We start from the raw sequence: 18,866 nt of genomic DNA, 5'->3' as shown, positions 1-18,866 counted from the left end.
AGGAGAGGAGAGAAAGAACAGTGGCGTTATTAAAGATGGATGTCAGATCCTGTTTCACTTGCGTACTTGAATGCGGTCCCTGTGTAGCCTATCTGGTCCTGTGTTATGTTTATGTGTAGTAGGTCAGTACAGCATGAAATGTGAATACATTTGTGTTTTAAATGACCAGAGTGGGTGTGGATCACCATGTACGTGGCGACAACGGTCATATTTTCTTTAGTGCGTGTGTATGGACCATGTAAGTATTCATTGTTTTCTCTGACAACCTGGATCAGAGAGTGTGTATGTGTGTTTTTAGTCTCTTGACGGTCGTGTGTAATCCCCCTACTACTGGCAAAGCGAGTTGCGTGCGTGTGAATTGTGTTGGAGTGGCTTGTGTGCAGTTGTGTGTTAGTGTGAAGGACCATGGCTGTTTTCTAATCGTATTGACGGGGTTTTGTGTAGAAGAGTGGTTGTAGTAGGTATGATTGTGCACACAGTGGAGTGTGTATGAAGAAGGCATTATGAGTGGGAATCGAGTCACACATTTCTTGACATTTGATCCTGATTTACTCCAAATAAAACCTGCAACTCTCATATGCAATGAAAGGATATATGTGTTTTGCATGGAAAGTATGTTGTAATGTTTTTGTATCCCTATAAAGGCCTATGTGTGTGAGCTCCGTGATTTTTAACGCCATACACGTATTTGTTGTCAGTTTTAGAAAATAGGACAGAGGTCTATGTCATACTTATCCATCTACTCATCTCTCTCTCCTATCCTTATTTTTGTCGTTGGAGTGGCCATTTTAGGCAGATGTCTTCTTGTCAACTTGATCTCTTATGGGAGATGGTGTCTGTTGGCTTTATGACCAGCACCAAATATTCAATTCCAGACAAGTTAACAGTTCGGTTCAGCTCCTGCCACAGCTTCAACATTGTCTGTTTCTCTTTCACTCTGCCCTCTTTCCCTGCTTTATGCTCTTTCTCGTCTCTTTCTGCAATCTGTTTCTGTTTCTCTCTCTCTCTCGATTAGTCCTGAGTGAGGCTGATTTCAGGCTCCAGTTCCTCACCTACACAGCCAGCTCTGCTTTCTCTGCCCCTGGGAACTGGGCATCATGTTTGCCCAAGGCCTCGCTTGCCCTTGGTACTAAGAACTGAAGTCCGAGCTACACACACACTCAACCTGTCCGGTCATGTGTAATTCAGTTGTGCACTACTCAAAGGAATAAATACAGAATGTAATGTGCAGATGCATACATAGTGATAGAAACGGAGAGACATGTTGTAGGATTGGCAGGGGTCCCCATTTTCCGGCAGTTGCATACGTATTCTGTGTGGAACAGAATCAATACATTGTGTGCTATTCTAAGGTGGAGGAAGAATTCACACCTTTGTGTGGGCGCAGGCGCAGGTCTGGGAAGGGGCGGTGCTGTGCTCTATCAGAAGGGGCGGGGCGGAGGTGGGTGTGTGACACAGCTGATACACGCATCCTCTCGCTGTCTCCATCACCCGATATCCGCTACGGGCAATAGCGGTTGCAGTCTCCCCCGACCAGAGCCACACGAGTAGGCTATAGGCCTACTGCCACTCCAACATCCCTATCTGCGAACCCCAAATCGGACAGCTCGCCGAGGAGCAGTGGGGCGACGTAATTCGGCTTCATTCGGCGTTGTCTGTGCTGCTTCTGCCGCTAATAGTAAGTGCGGAGCTGTTCTCGGCTATGAAGAGATGGAGCCGAGCGCTCTTTCATTTCCATAGAGAAATACGCGCACCTAGTAAGCGACGCAGCGCGGCGCACAATCTACACCTGCGTTTTTCTATATTTATCGTCATTCACCGCATTGCCAATCCATTATCCTGCCGCTTTCCATGTTGGATTTGGGGTGATTCAAATGTTGTTGTGGCAGAGAGATAAGTGGAGAGCGAGATGGAGAGAGACCGTGTTTTTTAATATTGCTCATTGGATTGAAAGTAAAGATGGGAATCGGTGAGGCGCAAACGAGAGGTTGTGCGCGAGGGTTGTAGCGGATGCTGATGTTTTCTCGAGCTCGCTCCTTTCCGATTCCCCCCACCGAGAGAGAGCTGCGAGTGGAGTAGAGCGCTTTGCGTGACCCACACACGCATTATCTATTGCGTGAATGAAAAGAAAAACGGATAGAATAGATCATGCCAATTATCTCGTTCTTCTTGCCTTTAGTGGCTGGGTTAGGTCTTTTTCACTGGTATGGAGAAGCGAGTAACATTTCACCATTGTGCTCTAGCATTGCCGCGTCAGCTGACAGCCTATGCACATCACTGTGGTGATGGGGAGGTTGTTGTAGCTGCTGCAAAAATAATCAGAGGATTTTGAATACATGGAGTTTAAATGGACAGACCAAGAGCAAATGGCCTACAGTAGAATTTAGACCAACCTTGGTACTTAAAGGAATAGATTGCTTGGACGTGCAATAGGCTGATTTGTAGGCCTACATCACTACCAAACATATATGAAACAAATACTGTATTATTGACATGATATAAAGCGTATTATGAGGATATGTATGGACTAGAAGTGTGAGCTAGCATGTCCGTTTTAATATGCTGGTAATGGAAAAGGAGCTCTGATAAAATTGGCCTATTATTTAATATTCTCTACAGTGCAGTGGTTACCTCTATACCCAATGTGACTGCTCTGCGGGACTTCTACGCCTGGCCTATTTGAGGCCTTGAATTAAGTGTGTGTAGTGGGATAGCAGCGGTCACCGTTTGGGGGGCGGTTTGTTTGCATTTGAGGTGTATATAGGGGTCTATGCATGGACAATGTAGTGAAAATATGTGGAGCAAAATGTATTACTGGTGTGTAGACTACACCTGTTAATCTAGGAATTATCTCATACTGCATGTCAACACAGGATATTAGATTGAGAAGACTCCCTTAATGAGAGGAAGTGTGAGAATGATGGGGGAGCGCGCACCAGAGAGAGTTCCTGCCTGTGTGTGCGCGCTCTCTATTTGAAGCATGGAGCCGATGATGTAATGCCTAGGAGTGTGTAACTGTGGCAGTGAGGCGAGTGTAGGCACGTGCCACAGCTCAGCCAACACTGGAACAGGGCCCTCTGCTGGCCCGAGGCAGTATCGTACCGTATGCCGTTTTGGACACAGCACCTCATCCTAAGGATTCAGTACTCCCCTGTTCACATCCCAATCTGTTCCCATGTCCTACCTGAGATGGAATGTCAATACTCACCATATTATAGCAAAGTAACATAGAAGCATAGTAGCTTCATGTGCACAGGCTTGGCTTCAGGCATGAAGAGACAATGGGGAGAGACGATGGAGAGAGAGAGAGAATTCACACAAAGGTTTGACTGCATCTTTGCTCAGATAGTAGTAGGCTACACTTGGTACAATTGACTATAAATTCACATATTACCTTTAGGTCAATGTTCAATCAGAGATAGATATTCTAGTGAGTAATCAGTTAGTGCTCCCTGTGGGTGTGGTTCAGTGACAGGGATATAATACAAATATGGATAGTGTTCCTTTTTGCACTCAGTGATACATAAATACATGATGTACTGTCTTTATATGCACAACACTGTGCATGGCCTTATTTGCAATGAAGTATTGATGATTGTCTCCCATGTTTTTCCTTCCATTAGAGGTTTGATAAAGAAGATGGTTTTTTTGTCATTATCATTGGCACAGGGGGAACAACCGTGTTTATGTGTCAGAAGGCAAGGGGTTAACATGCAACTATACCAGGTGTACAAAAGACCTGCTCTGCTAACCAATCACAAAGTAGAGTGTGAGATGGTGAGAGAAAGGAACAAAACAAGAAGGTTGTGTGTGCAGAGAGCAGAATAACCTTTCCTTCTATGGTTGTATATTCAGGATCTGTAATTGAGGTACAATCTGTTAATGTAGAATGTAGTTAATATTTTTTATGATTTGATTGAACTTGATAATCATTTGCATTGGCTAGGCTATTTGTTGGCCCTTTAATATCAACAGTTTTTACATTTTATATCAGCTGTGCTTTCATTATTGTTGCATATGTAAATTGTGATATGATGTGGAATGAGGAGTAACCGTATAAGGGGAAGCATACTGAAATAAGTATTCTAATTCATACTTTAATCATACATTCAATGTACTTATTTTTGTCCCCAAAAATTATACATCATATTTGAATGCTCAAGAAATCTCAATTAGTGTCAAAGTAACCTTGTTCTTAAAGAGTTTGAATCGCCTAAATAGCTTTTGCAGGATGTATAGTATGACTCCTATCTCAGAGAGACAAAAAAGAGAAGGAGAGGAGGGAACAGGGAATTGGGAACTCATTGCTATGGTGAGGGGGGAGAGCACGGGTGGAGAGAAGTAAGGAGGGGGCGAAAGGATGACCTCACCCACTGTATCAGTATCCCGGGGGAGGAGGGGGGGGGGGGGGGGTGTTCAGTCAGTATTACATTGCATGAGGAAATGGCATGGCTGACGTATAGGCCTATGGCACTTTTAGCTTAGTGCAAAGATATGAATCAAGAGTCATATCCTACAATATAGTATGTCTCACTCTATAGATCATGTGTGTCTACTTCACATTATGTCAACCCCTTTACTCTCTTGTGTCTGTATGTGGTCTATAGTTATTAAGTAATTATGTTACTTACAGTGTGTACCTTACTCCTAATGAACCCTTTCTCCCCCTCTCTCCCCTGTCCCTGTCTCTGTGTGTCCTGCAGTGTGTGTTGGCAGGTGCTGCCTCCCTGCCCTCCATCATAGTGCGTGTGGAGCACGGGGTGCTGAGTGAGGGGGGGCGCCCCCAGGGCATGGGCAGTGTGGCCAGCGGGGAATCCTCCTCGACCACCACCACCTCTGGTCAGCAGCAACAGCAGCAGGAGATCGCCATGCGGAGCGTGGGCACCCGCACCACCCAGCAGAACAGCCTGCCTCGCGCCCCCCCACCACCCCCCTCTTCCTCCTCCACCTCCAACTCTACCCACAGGGGCAGGAGCTTGGAAGATAGGAGTTACAGCATCGAGAGGTCCTCCCAGCAACCTCCTCCCCTGACCCATGCTAAGGGGACTACGGCGGACGAACGCAGCTTTGCCACCGTTGAGAACTCTTCTACTTACTACGGCAGCGAGCGTCCTCCACCGCTCTGCGAGGGGACAGAGAGAGAGAGGGCCCCCATCCATAACAACGGCAACAGACATGTCTCCAATGGCAATAGGGGCATTCCCAATGGGAGCCGAGCGGCAGCGGCGGGTAACAGTGAGAGGCAGGTGGCCAATGCAGTGTTTCTGAATGGAGGCGGGCGGCGTGATGGGCGGGACCAGAGGGATGGGCGGGACCAGAGGGATGGGCGGGACCAGAGAGATGGGCGGGACCAGAGGGATGGGCGTGATGGGAGTAGAGAGGTGCCAAGAGGGGCGGTGAGTTTGGATATTTGTGGGAACAACGTGCTGAACAATGATAAGAACAGTAGCCAACAGCTGGCTCAGTACAAGGAGGCGGGCGCCAGCGCAGCCAAGCTGGATAACCATAACAACCCCCCCAACATCCTCCCCATCTCTGGGAAGATGGAGCAGGTTCAGGTGGGTTCAGGTGTGTGTGTGGTGTGTGTGTGTGTGTGTGTGTCCAAATACAGGCTGTAGGTTGAGTATGAGGTTGAGTATGAGGGTTCATTTCGTTGAAAGTGTGTGTTGTGTATTTTGTACATACAGGCATGTTATGTTATGGTGCAGGCAATAAAAAACTGTCGGAAGTTCATGTACTGTACTTTGTTACATACCGGCTGTAAATCAGTGTTGTTCATTTATGACAGGGAGTTGTTTACATGAAATATGATCTCCTCTCCTGTCAACTCTTCCATGCACTGTAATAACATTAGCCTTAGCTATTACTGTACGCTATATTAGATTTATGAAAAGGTCTGGTACATGTATATCTACATATATAGTTTGTGTACCGGTATATTCATAAACTATAGTAAATAAGATGAATACCCCTTGTAATCAGGGAATTTAAGATCACAAATTCACATTTAGCTTCAGTATGCTGGTTGTTTAAGTAATTATACATATAGCAGCATATTCATAATCCCTGTAAACCTAATAACGTATATTGTACAATCCTCGCGTTATATTTCACCACCAATACCATTTGCCTTCCTCCCCCATCCAGAGCAACGAAGGATTGGTCCGCCCGTCTGCCTTTAAGCCTGTGGTACCCAAGAGCTTCCACTCCATGCAGAATCTGGTGTGCCCCCCCCAAACCGGAGGAGTGTGCCGCAGCGCCGGAGGAGGGTCTGGAGGTGGTGGGGGTCCCAGTGTAACAGGACCCCTCAGAGACACAGACAGCCCTGGCAGCCGGGGTGGAGGTACCAGAGGCGGAGGAGGGGGCGGCAGCAGGGGCGGAGGCCAGGGGAGCCTGTCCGACTCAGGGAGGAATTCTCTAACCAGCCTGCCCACCTATGCTGGCTCGGGCTACGGGCCTCCACCTGTCCTGGGGCCCCTGAGTGCCTCTACCAGCCACATCAACCACCTGGGGGCCACGGGGGCCCAAGAGAAGTTGGACAAGCCTGGTGGCATTAGCGGTAGCGGGGGTAATATGGGATACCAGAACGGATTGAGCGCCTCGGATAGTGGTCGCTCTTCCTCCGGGAAGAGCTCCTTGTCCTATCAGAGGCTCAGCCACCTGAGTGACGCCCCTGCGCCGCTTCGTCCCTCTCCCTCCTCCGATGATGTCATCCAGGACCTGGAGGACCGGCTATGGGAGAGAGAGCAAGAGGTGAGGACAGCGAGGGAGATGAGGAAAGAAAGAGGGAGGGATGAAAAGGGAGAGGATAGATACTATTGGGGGGTTAAGAAGGGAGGAGTCTTGAGAGATTATATTGGAAGTAACAAACAAATTATCACAACTATAGCACAGTGAATACAGTTATTTTATATACACTCTCATCCATATGTATTTTTGAGAGTGAAACAAAACTCTCACATTTGGCTCTATACGCCACCATTTTGTATTTGAGATAAAAAATATAATACGAGGTGACAGTACAGAATTCAGCTTTTTGAGGGTATTTTCTTACATATCTGTTTTACTGTTTAGAAATCAATGCACTTTATTTATCTAGCCTTCCCATTTAAGTAAATCATAAGTATTTGGATAAATTCACCTCAAGTATATTAAAGAATTCAAAAGTTTAGTATTTGGTCCCATATTCCTTGCACTCAATGACTACATCAAGCTTGTGACTCACAAACTTGTTCCGGTTTGTTTCGGTTGTGTTTCAGGATTGTATTTCGGGATTGTGTCATTTTGGAGTCACTTTGATAGTGTGTAAGAAGAGATGTTTCTGAACACTTCTACATTAATGTGGATGCTAACATGATTATTGATAATCATGAATGAATCGTGAAAAATGAGGCTAGAGGCTCAAAGATCATATCCGCCCAAAAATGCTAACCTTCCCTGTTAATGGTAATGGGACTATTGCACGCCAGCATGGCCCGAAAACATTTTTGGTATCTCAGATAGTTCTGGCAATTCTCACATAAAAACTTTATTGGGAGGAAGGATGTTTAACATGCTTTTTACATTTGTATCACAAAGAGAATCTTTATGAAAGTGCACATTTTTGGCTCTTTGCCTTCAGAAAGTATTCACACCCATTGATTTACTTTTTCCACATTTTGTTGAGTTACAAAGTTGGATTAGAATTTAATTGTCAATTGTCTTGTCAACGATCGACACAAAATACTCTGTCTAAGTGGAAGAAAAATTCTAACATTTGCAAAAAATGATATAATATATAAAACACGATAATATATCTTGATTAGATAAGTATTCAACCCCCTGAGTCAATACATGTTTGAATCATATTTGGCAGTCTTTCTGGGTAAGTCTTTAAGTATGTGAGAATTGCCAGAACAATCTATGCTGGCAATACCCAATGTTGAGAGGTAGCATGTTTTGTTGTAGCCTCTGTAATGATGGCATTATCAGGATTAATTAGAAGTGTTCAGAAAACATCTTTCACTTAGAAAGAAAATTACTCAAGTCACCATTCTGTTCCTATTGGGCAAAATATAACACAACTAAAACAAACTGCAAATGTATGCAACGAGTCACGAGCTTGATGTAGTCATTGCGTGCTACGAATATGGGACCAAATACTAAACTTTTGACTACCTTAATACACTTCCAGTTAATTTGTCCAAATACTTTTCCAAATGACTGTACCAGTGATTTTACTGTGTACATTATACTGTCTATGGCTTAAGAATATACTGTTAAAACCATTGGGTGTGCCTTGAAACTCGCTGAGTGGACAACTGTATTCTTATTAGCTGAGGGTCAAGTAAGTAAGATACGTTAGGCCTTGGGTCTGAAATAGTAGTGCAACGTTTTCAAGTACTGAGGGTTTTGGATGTAGCGATATGTGATATTGGAGTGGTACACATTGGTGGCAGTTTGTGGGTGAAGTGTGTTACCCTCATACAATGCAATACAAGGAGACATAGTGGATCACCTAAAATGCTATCAATTGATATTCAACATTCATTGACATTGCATATGAGAAGTACAAAGAAATATGAAAGACTAGTGGGGCAGTAACTGGTCCTCATGCACTTACCTTGATAATAGATGTCAGCCATTTTGTGAAATAACCATCAACAACACCTGCAGTGTATGGAAATATGAGCAGCTCACAATACATGTTAATACACCCGAGTTCCCTTCCTCCTCCCCTCCGCAAGGTTCTCCACATGCGCCGTAACCTGGACCAGAGTGAGGCGGCCATCGTCCAGGTGTTTGAGGAGAAGCAGCGCGTGTGGGAGCGCCAGATGGACGAGCTACGACAGAATTATGCCTCACGCCTGCAGCAGGTGACCACACAACTACAATAGATAGATATTATAATTGCAGAATATACTGTATATTAAAAGTATAGAATGGCTCCTCAGTTCACAGGTTGTGGGGTGGTAGGCTATACCCAATATCATATAGCACAATAGCATTAGCCATGGCTGCATGGAAAAACACTGAGAAAAGGCAAATAATGAGCTTAAAAGAGCAGTTTAGAGACGCAGAGCAAAGAGATGATTTAATCACTGCTCTCTAATTTTATTCCAAATGGTACACTCAATATGGTTGCCACCGGTATATCCACTGCCGAATGTTGATTTGAATGGGGAATGTCCATTCTACTAAAAGTATTTCTACCCAGGTGACGCGTCGCGCTCAGCGCTCCCAGAGTGCCTTGCAGGCCCAGATCAGCCGTCTGTCGCAGGATAAGCGGCGCCTACAGGAGGAGATGGCTGCACTGCTGGCCCAGAAGGAGGAGCTGGAGAGGAAGTGCCTGGACTACAGGAAGGAGCAGGCCGATATCCTGCCCCGCCTGGAGGAGACCAAGTGGGAGGTGAGATAGGGGGGTGGGACTACCTGGGGTTAAGGGGGTGGTGTGTGTGGCTGGGTGTGGAATACTAGGGAGATGAGTGAGGGCCCAGCATAACATCTACTAGACGTCTATGCCAAAAAAGGACAAAAGGACAGTAAAACCAATGATCATATATGCAATAGCTGTCCTATACTGTACATGTATAACCATTAGACAGAGACATGCTTGTTGATCTCTATTTCCACCATCTTCATACCTTTCATCCCCCCTCCCCTTCCTCCCCTCAAGGTGTGTCAGAAGGCAGGGGAGATCTCCCTGCTGAAGCAGCAGCTGAGGGAGAGCCAGGCGGAGGTGACCCAGCGGGCGGGGGAGATGGTGGCCCTGCGGGGCCAGCTGAAGGAGGTCAATGCCCAGCTGAGGGACCGGGAGGAGGCCATGCTGGGCCTCAAGGACTCTTACAGCACCAAGAGCCTGGAGCTGGAGCGTTGCGAAGAGGAGCTGCAGAGGACGCTGACCGAGGTAGACAGACCTGAAACACTAGCTACAATTTGTAGAGTTGTTCTGCTCTGTGCACCACACGTTTTGCGCTCTTGGGTCAGTCACATGCATACCGACACAGGCATTCACATACACTTTGAAAGACACAAATAATTCTCTCTCTCTCTCTCTCTCTCTCACACTCACACTCACACTCACACTCATACACACACACACACACACTTGATTCCCATTTTCCCTAAACCTTAACCTCAAAATTTAACTCCTAACTGTAACCATAAACCTAAGCCTACCATAACCTTTTCCATTGTGGGGACCGGCAAAATGTCCCCACTTCTCAGAATGTTCCTTGTTATACTATCCTTGTGACGACTTCAAGTGAATTAACCCTCACTTCCTCTTTCTTTAACTACTGATTGACCCTCCTGCTCCCCTCCCTGTGTCTCTCCAGGTCTCTCTGCTGAGGGACAAGCTGGGCATGTTTGAGGCTGAGGTGGTGGGGCTGAAGCGGGCCCTAGGTGAGCTCAGTGCGAGGGATAGGGCCATCGAGGTTAGGGGTGGCGGAGGAAGCAGGGAAGCATCCAGGACCAGAGGGGGGCTTTCCTCCCCACACAGCCCACCTGAGGGCTCTGCCTTCTCCTACCCAGCCCTGCCTCCACCCCCTGTACCTCCCCCAGATGCCATACTGAGTTTGCAGAGCGATGAAGCTAAAGTTCAGCGCCAGGAGGCCCACCAGCGCCAGGAGGCCCACCAGCGCCAGGAGGCCCACCAGCTTCAAGAGGCTCAATTGCGGCAGGAAATCCACCAGCAGCGCCAGGAGGCCCACCAGCAGTGGGAGGAAGCGGGGGATCTGCGCCGGCAGCTGGAGCGCCTCCAAGGCGAGCTGCGTCTCGAGCGGCAGCAGCGCGAGCGGCAGGCCCACACTTTCAAGAAGGAGCGCCACGTGTGGATGGACGAGAAGGAGCGTGTGCTCAAGTACCAGGCCCAACTGCAGCTCAGCTATGTGGAGACCCTGCAGAAGAACCAGGCCCTGGAGCTCCGCGTCGGCCAGCTGGGATCCAAGCTCACCTCCACCAACACCACCCCCTCGCCCACCTCACCAACCCGACAGTCCCTGGCCCCCATCCCCCTGCCTGCCCCCGTCACCCCCCTACCCTCCCTCTCTCTCTCCCCACCTCCCCTCGCCGAGGACAATAATTCCCCCCCCGCCCTCCACCAGCTGGCCCCCCCCTGGCCGGTGCCCACCCGTCTGGAGAGGATAGAGTCCACAGAGATCTAGATTCTATTTGCTGTAGATATATGGCCCTCCAGAACACTGCCGATCAGTTAAATTCAGCTTATACAAACGTTTACAATAATTAAACCATACCACATAGCACCTGTATCAATAGCATTCATTTGGTACAGTCCTAAATGGTTATACTACTCACTGCTACCCCGGGGCGGTCCTAGGACGCACTGCACTATAAATGGTGGACAGAGGCATGGAGGACCAATGGGAAAGGGGGAGAAAAATAACAGTTTAGACTGTGGTATATAAAGCCGCTCTTCAAGCCCCCTTGTATGCAGGTTTTTAGATCGATTGATCTGCTGTCCACAATATGAGGCAATCAAATGAACATTTAGGTTGGGGTGAAGATTGGAGTCAAGAGTAACACACTACTGGAAAAGCTATTGTTACATTGTTGTTAGCATGATATTCATATATCATAAAGAGCAAGACAGTGTGTGGGTGAAATTATTTGAAATACAAAACCTGTAGAATCTATTTAAATCAAGCCCAATACTACTACTACAGTTAACAAATAATGTAAAAGTATAGACAAGGGAATTATCCTGCAGATTTTGTCTAGGACATCATAATAACTGATGTATGATAGAGAGTTTGAATAAAACACAGTTTTACCAACCTATATACAAAAAGGGGCTTGAAGGACAACTTTGAACACTACTGTTGTAAGTGTCAGATTTGAGGCATGACTGTTGGGCATGTGTGGTTATGGTATGCCAAGTGCAACTGGTCCAGGGCCAGTTCTTTTGCTTAATTCACATGGTTATATCAAAATCCAATCAAAGTTTATTGGTCATGTACACAGATTAGAATAATCTGTTAACAATAGGAACGAGGTAAAGACAGCTATGATTCAGGTAAAAGGGGAGATGCATCCACACAGCCTCCCCCTGTGGCTTTATGTGTGCTATAAGAACACACCACCACACCAAATCACTAAGGAAACAACCAAAAGGTTAGGATACAGAAGCCGTTTTTAAGGGATGTGAGATGTGTTTTTCAGGAGTGTATTGCATTGTATCATGGTAAGGGGGGGGACTGGTGAGAGGCGTTGAGATATGGAAATGAGGCTTCAGAACCCTAAGGGGCAGGATTGCATGACAGGATCAGTTGTATAAACCAATCGGAGATCTCCAAATATTTGATGGAACTGCAGCTGTGAATGATTAACAGCACATTGCTGGGTTTAAAGGCCTTTGTTTCCTACCTCTCCAGTGATGCTGTACATGTAGGATTCTCTGTGCTGTCAGTAGCTGCAGTGACTGAGGATTGCCACCATGTGGCGACAACTGACACAAAATGGCTTGATCAATCCCAGGATGACCTCTTTTTTTTGTGGCATTTTTCCTCGTTTCGAAACTATGTAGGCGACAGCCAAAAGCAGTTTGTAATTTGTTGACGTTCTAGATGCTTTTGGTCTCTATTGATATTTCTTAAAGTGACAGAAAAGGACATGTTAGGGATTAGGTAATGGGCGAGTTTGTTTTGCATGGCAAGGTTGGTCAATGAAGCTGCTTATCTGAGCAAAGTGTCTATTTAAGATCACTAGCAGCAGGTTGTAGCTGAGCCAGCAGATTTGGTGTTAGATACTCATGGTGAGATTCAGACTTTATAGGAAGAGTAATGTATTTTAGGAATGATTCTTTGAGACAATGGAGTTTTGTGTGGTGTACTTGTTTGAACAGGACCCACCATTATTTGAAAAAACTATGTATATGTCAATATATACTACCTTTATAGATATCAAGATTATATTTGGCTGTATGGGACATTTTACAATATACGAAACTATTCTAAACATTATAGTGTGTACAGTATATGTTGACATATATTTTATAATGGGTCTGGGCAATTTAGAGAATGCCTTTGTGAAGTGAGGGGTGAAAGGAGTGAGGACTTAAAGAGAGAATGAATGTTAGAGGACTGGTTTATATGAGGATGGTGTAAGTATAGAGGGATGGAGGCTCACATACCCTCTGTCTTGGGGCAACATTTGCTGCTATGTACTTCTGTTGTGTCCTGCTGTGTTCTTGGTAGAGACAGAAAGTCAGTGTACTTGGATGTAAATATAATTTATTTATTATGTGTACATATATATTCAAATATATCAAGCTATTGCGTGTGAATACTTTAAGAGGATTATTGTGAATTAATGAGACAGACATTTCTGCTTTAATTTTTTTTACTATATCAATATAAATATATAAATATATACATATATTAAATCTTTTTAATTTTGATCTACTACATTTTACAGTACAACTAAAGCGAACGTTCAAAAACCATTGTCTGTTTCTTTTTATTGTTGTTTCATCTCTTGCAATGTCTTAAAAGACAAAATGCTGCCAAGTTTTTTTTTGTATTATTTCTTATTTTGTGTTACTGAAAAATGGCTTGAAGAAAGCAAATCTTAGCTAATATGAATTTAATTAATAAAGTCGTGATTAAATAATCTTGAAGAACTCCTTTTTGGCCTAGAGTGTACACACATCCACTACGACTAATATGACTTTCAGTTTTAAACATGTTGCAGTAGCTAATTTCTTATTAGAAATACAATTGGCCAATCATGTTCAATAATTAGGATTATTTGGATACAGTTGGTAAATTATGGCCAATTTCAGTATTATGATATGATCATGTAAATATTAGAACTTTATTGTCATATATTGATTATCAATTGATTGAATGCAATTTGACCAACTGCATAACTAGGAAAACCCTGCCTTGCACATCTGCAGCATTTCATTTAGAGTAGGAGAGACCTCTATGATGGGCAAGCTGTTTTAGTTTTCCAGATCGATCTCTGTCGAGGTGAGGATTTTTCTTTTTTTTCTTTTACATGTGCATATTTATTTATTCTGAACACATTTCCGTTTCTTGGCAACGTCAATTCTTGCACATGTTATTAAAATACTAACTTTTGTGTTCATTAGCTGGACAGGCACACGCCGCAGTGTACTAAACTGTAAACCAATCAAAACGTGTATACTATCCATGGTACTGTCTCTGCTGGTCACGTCTGCCAATCGCGTTATCCGTATCTAAGGTATTAGACAACTGGTGACAACGCGAGAGCGATCTCCGTCCGACAAACTGCTATCAAGTAAAGTATTTTGTATTTATTTGTTATGTAACTATTTAGTTCTCGAAAAGTGGTAGAACTCTGCAATTTTACTAAAGTAGCTAGCTTGCTAGCTAGTTACATTAAATATATATGTTGCTAGCTAACAAGAACAGATAGCTTTAGCACTAGTTAGCATGTCAACACTGTGTTGAGCCGAAAAGCTCCCCCTGCTAGAATTCTCCCCTCACCCTTCGCGTGAACGCGCACGCACTTAAATCTTAATTGTTACGACTTGCTTGCTTGTTGAGATTTCGGATCACGTTACAGGCTGACTACATGCGAGCGTTGCAAAATAAATGTAGAAATCTATGTTAATCAATTATTGCACCCACTGCTCGCAAGCGCCAACGAGCTTCTGCGTTGCCAAGGGCTACAATAGAAATCAGTTATATTTCTGATGCAGATCGCAGGTGCAAGTCCTGCCTCTCCCATCTCCTCATTTGTTTATAGAAACAGGTACCCACATGCCATCTCCTCATTGGTTATACCCACTTGTGTGACTGAAAGAGAACTAGGTCAGTGGCGGTAATGCACCTAATTTATGAAAGTTGCCAATTGCAATATAAAGTCAAGAGAAGAAAAAGCCTGGAAGGAAGAGAGATGACAAGAAACGATTTGGTTAACCGTTTCATGTGTGGATTAATTGACGGAGTAGAGGACCTTGTGCATTTCAGGTAAAATAACAACTCAATATTTATATCCCAGGACAAATTAGCTAGCAACAGCAAGCTAGCTAAATAGAACAAATTAGCTAGCAAGTGCAAGCTAACTAGCTACATTTCCATAAATGTTTAATGCTTTTCGACCTGTCCCCAAATTAATATAATTGGTTCAGAGTTTGTTTTGATATTTTAACCGGCGTGTCATGATCGCGTTTGGTGTGGGGGGACAAAATAAATGTATGCACGATGGCGAACGCGCACAGACGGTTTGCGTTCTGTGTTAGGCTGTGTTTCATTTTATTTGTATGTCGGTGTGATCGTGGGGGAGGTACTAGTAATATCTGCAGTTTTCAGTTTGGCTATTTGTTTCAAGTGTATTAGTCTATAAATAAATCTCTTTGCCAAAATGTGTCATCTCTCCCATGTCTTATTCGACTAGTAGTTGTTCTGAAATGTTTATTGCTTGCCTACATTTTACTCCCTCTATGCTTAATATAACACACATACATTCATTATTAATTTTGGTTGCCTATCCTGACGAGAAGTTTGTTCTATAGAAATGATTTGACTCTGATGTGTGCCACAGAAAGTATTTTACTCTAGCAAGGCAAAAATTCGGCAAGGCAAGGCAAAAATCGGCAAGGCAAAAATTCTTGCCTGCCGAAATTCCCCCCTTCTATCTTGGGACTGCAAGGCCTGGCATACTTCAGAATCATTTTGGTAGGCCATGTTGACCGCTAGTGTGTGTCACAGAAAGAAAAATTAGAGTATTAAGAAACATAAACATTTATTTCAGAAACATTTTGTAATGTTTAAGAAATTGATGATAATACACAAATATTATCACACAATTACAGAAAAACATAAAAGAAAGTTGCGTTTGTTAATTAACAAACATTAAATAAGAAATACAAATTTAGATCTTTGCATAATAAGGTATGAAATGACAAATCAAATATAAAAAGACAATAACTAACATAAACAAATATTGGAAAGCTGCAACAGCTCGACTGAACATTTAGTCCACTTTTTATGGAAAGTTTTCCAGGTGATACCGTCGCCTGGAACTCAAGCCTAACCTAGTCCTGACAGGCAGCGCAGACATAATCCTCCAATGATGGGATGGTTTTCATACAGGACTGATGGAACCATCGTGGGCAGCGGTCACAACCAATCTGAAATTTATTATGAACATTTTTAATATGTTTAAAACATTAAATACATTTTCTGGAATTACAATCACTTCATTATCAGACAAAACTGATGATACACTCTTTAGAAATGTTACTGCTTACACCAATTTGTACTCCTAAAAATGTGCCTTTAGAAGTGAACAAGCAATTACCCAGTTAGTGTCTGCCTCATTATTGTCCACCTCCCCACAGAAGTGGTACAGTTGGCTCAGGTCATCTAGCAAAACATAATGTCAAGTACTCTATACAGCTTTACATATATTTTTCTGAGCAAACAGGGAACAAGGGAATAGTATAGGATTCTTGTAACATAATTATTTAACTACATGTGTTTTAGTGGCCATCTAGTCAGAAGTTGGATCAAATATTACCTTGAAAGATCCATATCCATTTTTATTTTTATTTTTTATCTACAATTATATTAAAATAGAAATTGAACATACCAGTGTTTTAGAGGAGAGTGGCTGCTATTTCTTCTCTCATGATGTTAACATCTTTGTCCGTATTTGAAAAGACAATCAACTCCTCCTTCAGAACACTTTCAGCAAACTAGGGAAAAGAATTTGATGGCAATTTCAGTTTTCCCCAACAAAATTGTTACACTTAAGGTTCTAATTCGCAAGTATACAATGACGCAGCTGTATTATCATTTGACAGTTCTGTTTTGCCTTTTAGTCAATATACTTTCAGTAGGTTAATTGTTCATTACTTATATTCTCATACCTACTTTCAAGGCAAAGACCCCACAAGAAGTAATATCTTGTTGGCATGGGTGAGGAAGGGTACCACACGCCCATCTGGAGATATTACACCCCTTCTCTCTCAGGAATGATCTGAACATATAAATTATGTTAATAAAAGTACAGCATTTTGAAACACTTTATTGATTACAATATAGAGATTAATAACAGGGGAATCTGAGAATGCAGGGATTCCAGCAGGGTGTGAGTTGAAGTAGTCAAATCTGGAGCTGACAAGGGCTGGAATGTAAATGACATGATCATCTCCAATTATCTAACATCTGAGAATGGGCAGGCATTCCCTCGGATGAAGAGCATCTCCGTCTTGCTGATTATGTGCTGTCATCCAGGTGGAAATGTCACCTGCATATCTGATGTAGGTGACAGAGATAAGAGATAAGTTGAGTGTCCTGTGAATATGTTTATGTATATCTACTGTACATATGTGTATATATATATATATCTTAATATATATATATTTTATTTTAATTTCTATTATTATTATCATTATTGTGTTTTGTGGTTGATGGGGAGGGTGGAGGTGCTGGGGGTGTCCTATTGAGGTGGAAGGGATTCTTCATTGAGGCACATTGTCATAGTTTTGTTTATTATATTATTATACTTGTATTTATTTTTTTCTTATTTTTTAAATATTATTATAAGTTTACTGTGATTATGGATATGCACTGAAGTTGACTTATATATTTTAACTTTCTTGTTTGCTCAGAGTACAATTTTTTAATTTATTATTGTTATTATTATTTTATTATTACTACTGTACCTACATTCTTAAAAACTAAAACAGAAAAAGTGTAAAACAAAAAGTAGGAAAAGCTATAAGAGGGAAAAGCACGATGAGATAGGGGATTGAGGGATGGGTAGAGAGAACAGTAGAGGGCTCTGAAAACTATTATTGCTGAAATAACCACTTCCTTTTGTGACTAGAGTCTAATACTTCATGTGGCACACATCAGAGGGAATGATAGGTCACCAAAAATTATTCTGAAGTGTGCCAGGCCTTGCAGTACCAAGATAGAAGGGGGGGAGAATTTCGGTAGGCAAGAAAATGGCCTTGTCGAAATCCTCCCCCCGCCTTCTAATTTTGTGGCTAGAGTCAAATACTTTCTGTGGCACACATCAGAGTCAAATACTTTCTATAAAACAAACTTCACGTCAGGATAGGCAACCAAAATTAATAATTAATGTACAGTTGAAGTCGGAAGTTTACATACACTTAGGTTGGAGTCATTGAAACTCATTTTCAACCACTCCACAAATTTCTTGTGAACAAACTATAGTTTTGGCAAGTTGGTTAGGACATCTACTTTGTGCATGACACAAGTAACTTCTCCAACAATTGTTTACAGACCGATTATTTCACTTATAATTCACTGTATCACAATTCCAGTGGGTCAGAAGTTTACATACACTAAGTTGACTGTGCCTTTTCTGGAAAATTCCAGAAAATTATGTCATGGCTTTAGAAGCTTCTGATAGGCTAATTGACATCATTTGAGTCAATTGGAGGTGTACCTTTGGATGTATTTCAAGGCCTACCTTCAAACTCAGTGCCTCTTTGCTTGACATCATGGGAAAATCAAAACATATCAGAAAAACAATTGTAGACCTCCACAAGTCTGGTGTATCCTTGTGAGCAATTTCCAAACGCATGAAGGTACTACGTTCATCTATGCTAACAATAGTACACAAATATAAACACCATGGGACGACACAGCCATCATACCGCTCAGGAAGGAGACGGGTTCTGTCTCCTAGAGGTGAACGTACTTTGGTGCGAGAAGTGCAAATCAATCCCAGAATAACAGCAAAGGACCTTGTGAAGATACTGGAGGAAACAGGTACAAAAGTATCTATATCCACAGTAAAATGAGTCCTATATCGACATAACCTGAAAGGCCGCTCAGCAGGGAAGAAGCCACTGTTCCAAAACCGCCATAAAAAAGCCAGACTACGGTTTGCAACTGCAT

At 43.1% G+C, this 18,866-nt stretch overlaps 1 protein-coding gene across 2 annotated transcripts; it reads left to right on the top strand.

Annotated features, from left to right (window-relative positions):
- Positions 1 to 1,455: 1,455 nt before the first annotated feature.
- LOC109868160 (leucine zipper putative tumor suppressor 3) lies at positions 1,456 to 12,381 on the top strand. 2 transcript variants are annotated; one of them, XM_031802920.1, is made up of 7 exons: positions 1,456 to 1,678; positions 4,704 to 5,558; positions 6,148 to 6,753; positions 8,727 to 8,855; positions 9,197 to 9,388; positions 9,656 to 9,886; positions 10,317 to 12,381. In XM_031802920.1, the coding sequence occupies exons 2-7, from the start codon at positions 4,791 to 4,793 to the stop codon at positions 11,142 to 11,144; spliced, it is 2,754 nt and encodes a 917-aa protein (XP_031658780.1). In that variant the 5' UTR covers positions 1,456 to 1,678; positions 4,704 to 4,790; the 3' UTR covers positions 11,145 to 12,381. The 2 variants fall into 2 exon arrangements, with proteins under 2 accessions (XP_031658780.1, XP_031658779.1); XM_031802919.1 differs by lacking the exon at positions 1,456 to 1,678 and adding an exon at positions 1,687 to 3,323.
- Positions 12,382 to 18,866: the final 6,485 nt, after the last annotated feature.

The sequence above is a fragment of the Oncorhynchus kisutch genome, linkage group LG23 (genome assembly GCF_002021735.2).
Source record: "Oncorhynchus kisutch isolate 150728-3 linkage group LG23, Okis_V2, whole genome shotgun sequence".
NCBI classification, from domain to species: domain Eukaryota; kingdom Metazoa; phylum Chordata; class Actinopteri; order Salmoniformes; family Salmonidae; genus Oncorhynchus; species Oncorhynchus kisutch.
This window is presented reverse-complemented; position numbering and strand designations above follow the sequence as displayed.

Bases quoted from the DNA above. Each gene is read 5' to 3' on its own strand.
- LOC109868160 (XM_031802919.1), top strand. From the start codon at position 3,282: ATGGGGAGAGACGATGGAGAGAGAGAGAGAATTCACACAAAG. The intron at 9,389-9,655 runs GTGAGATAGGGG...CCTCCCCTCAAG, and splicing joins TGGAGGAGACCAAGTGGGAG to GTGTGTCAGAAGGCAGGGGA. The intron at 9,887-10,316 runs GTAGACAGACCT...GTGTCTCTCCAG, and splicing joins TGCAGAGGACGCTGACCGAG to GTCTCTCTGCTGAGGGACAA.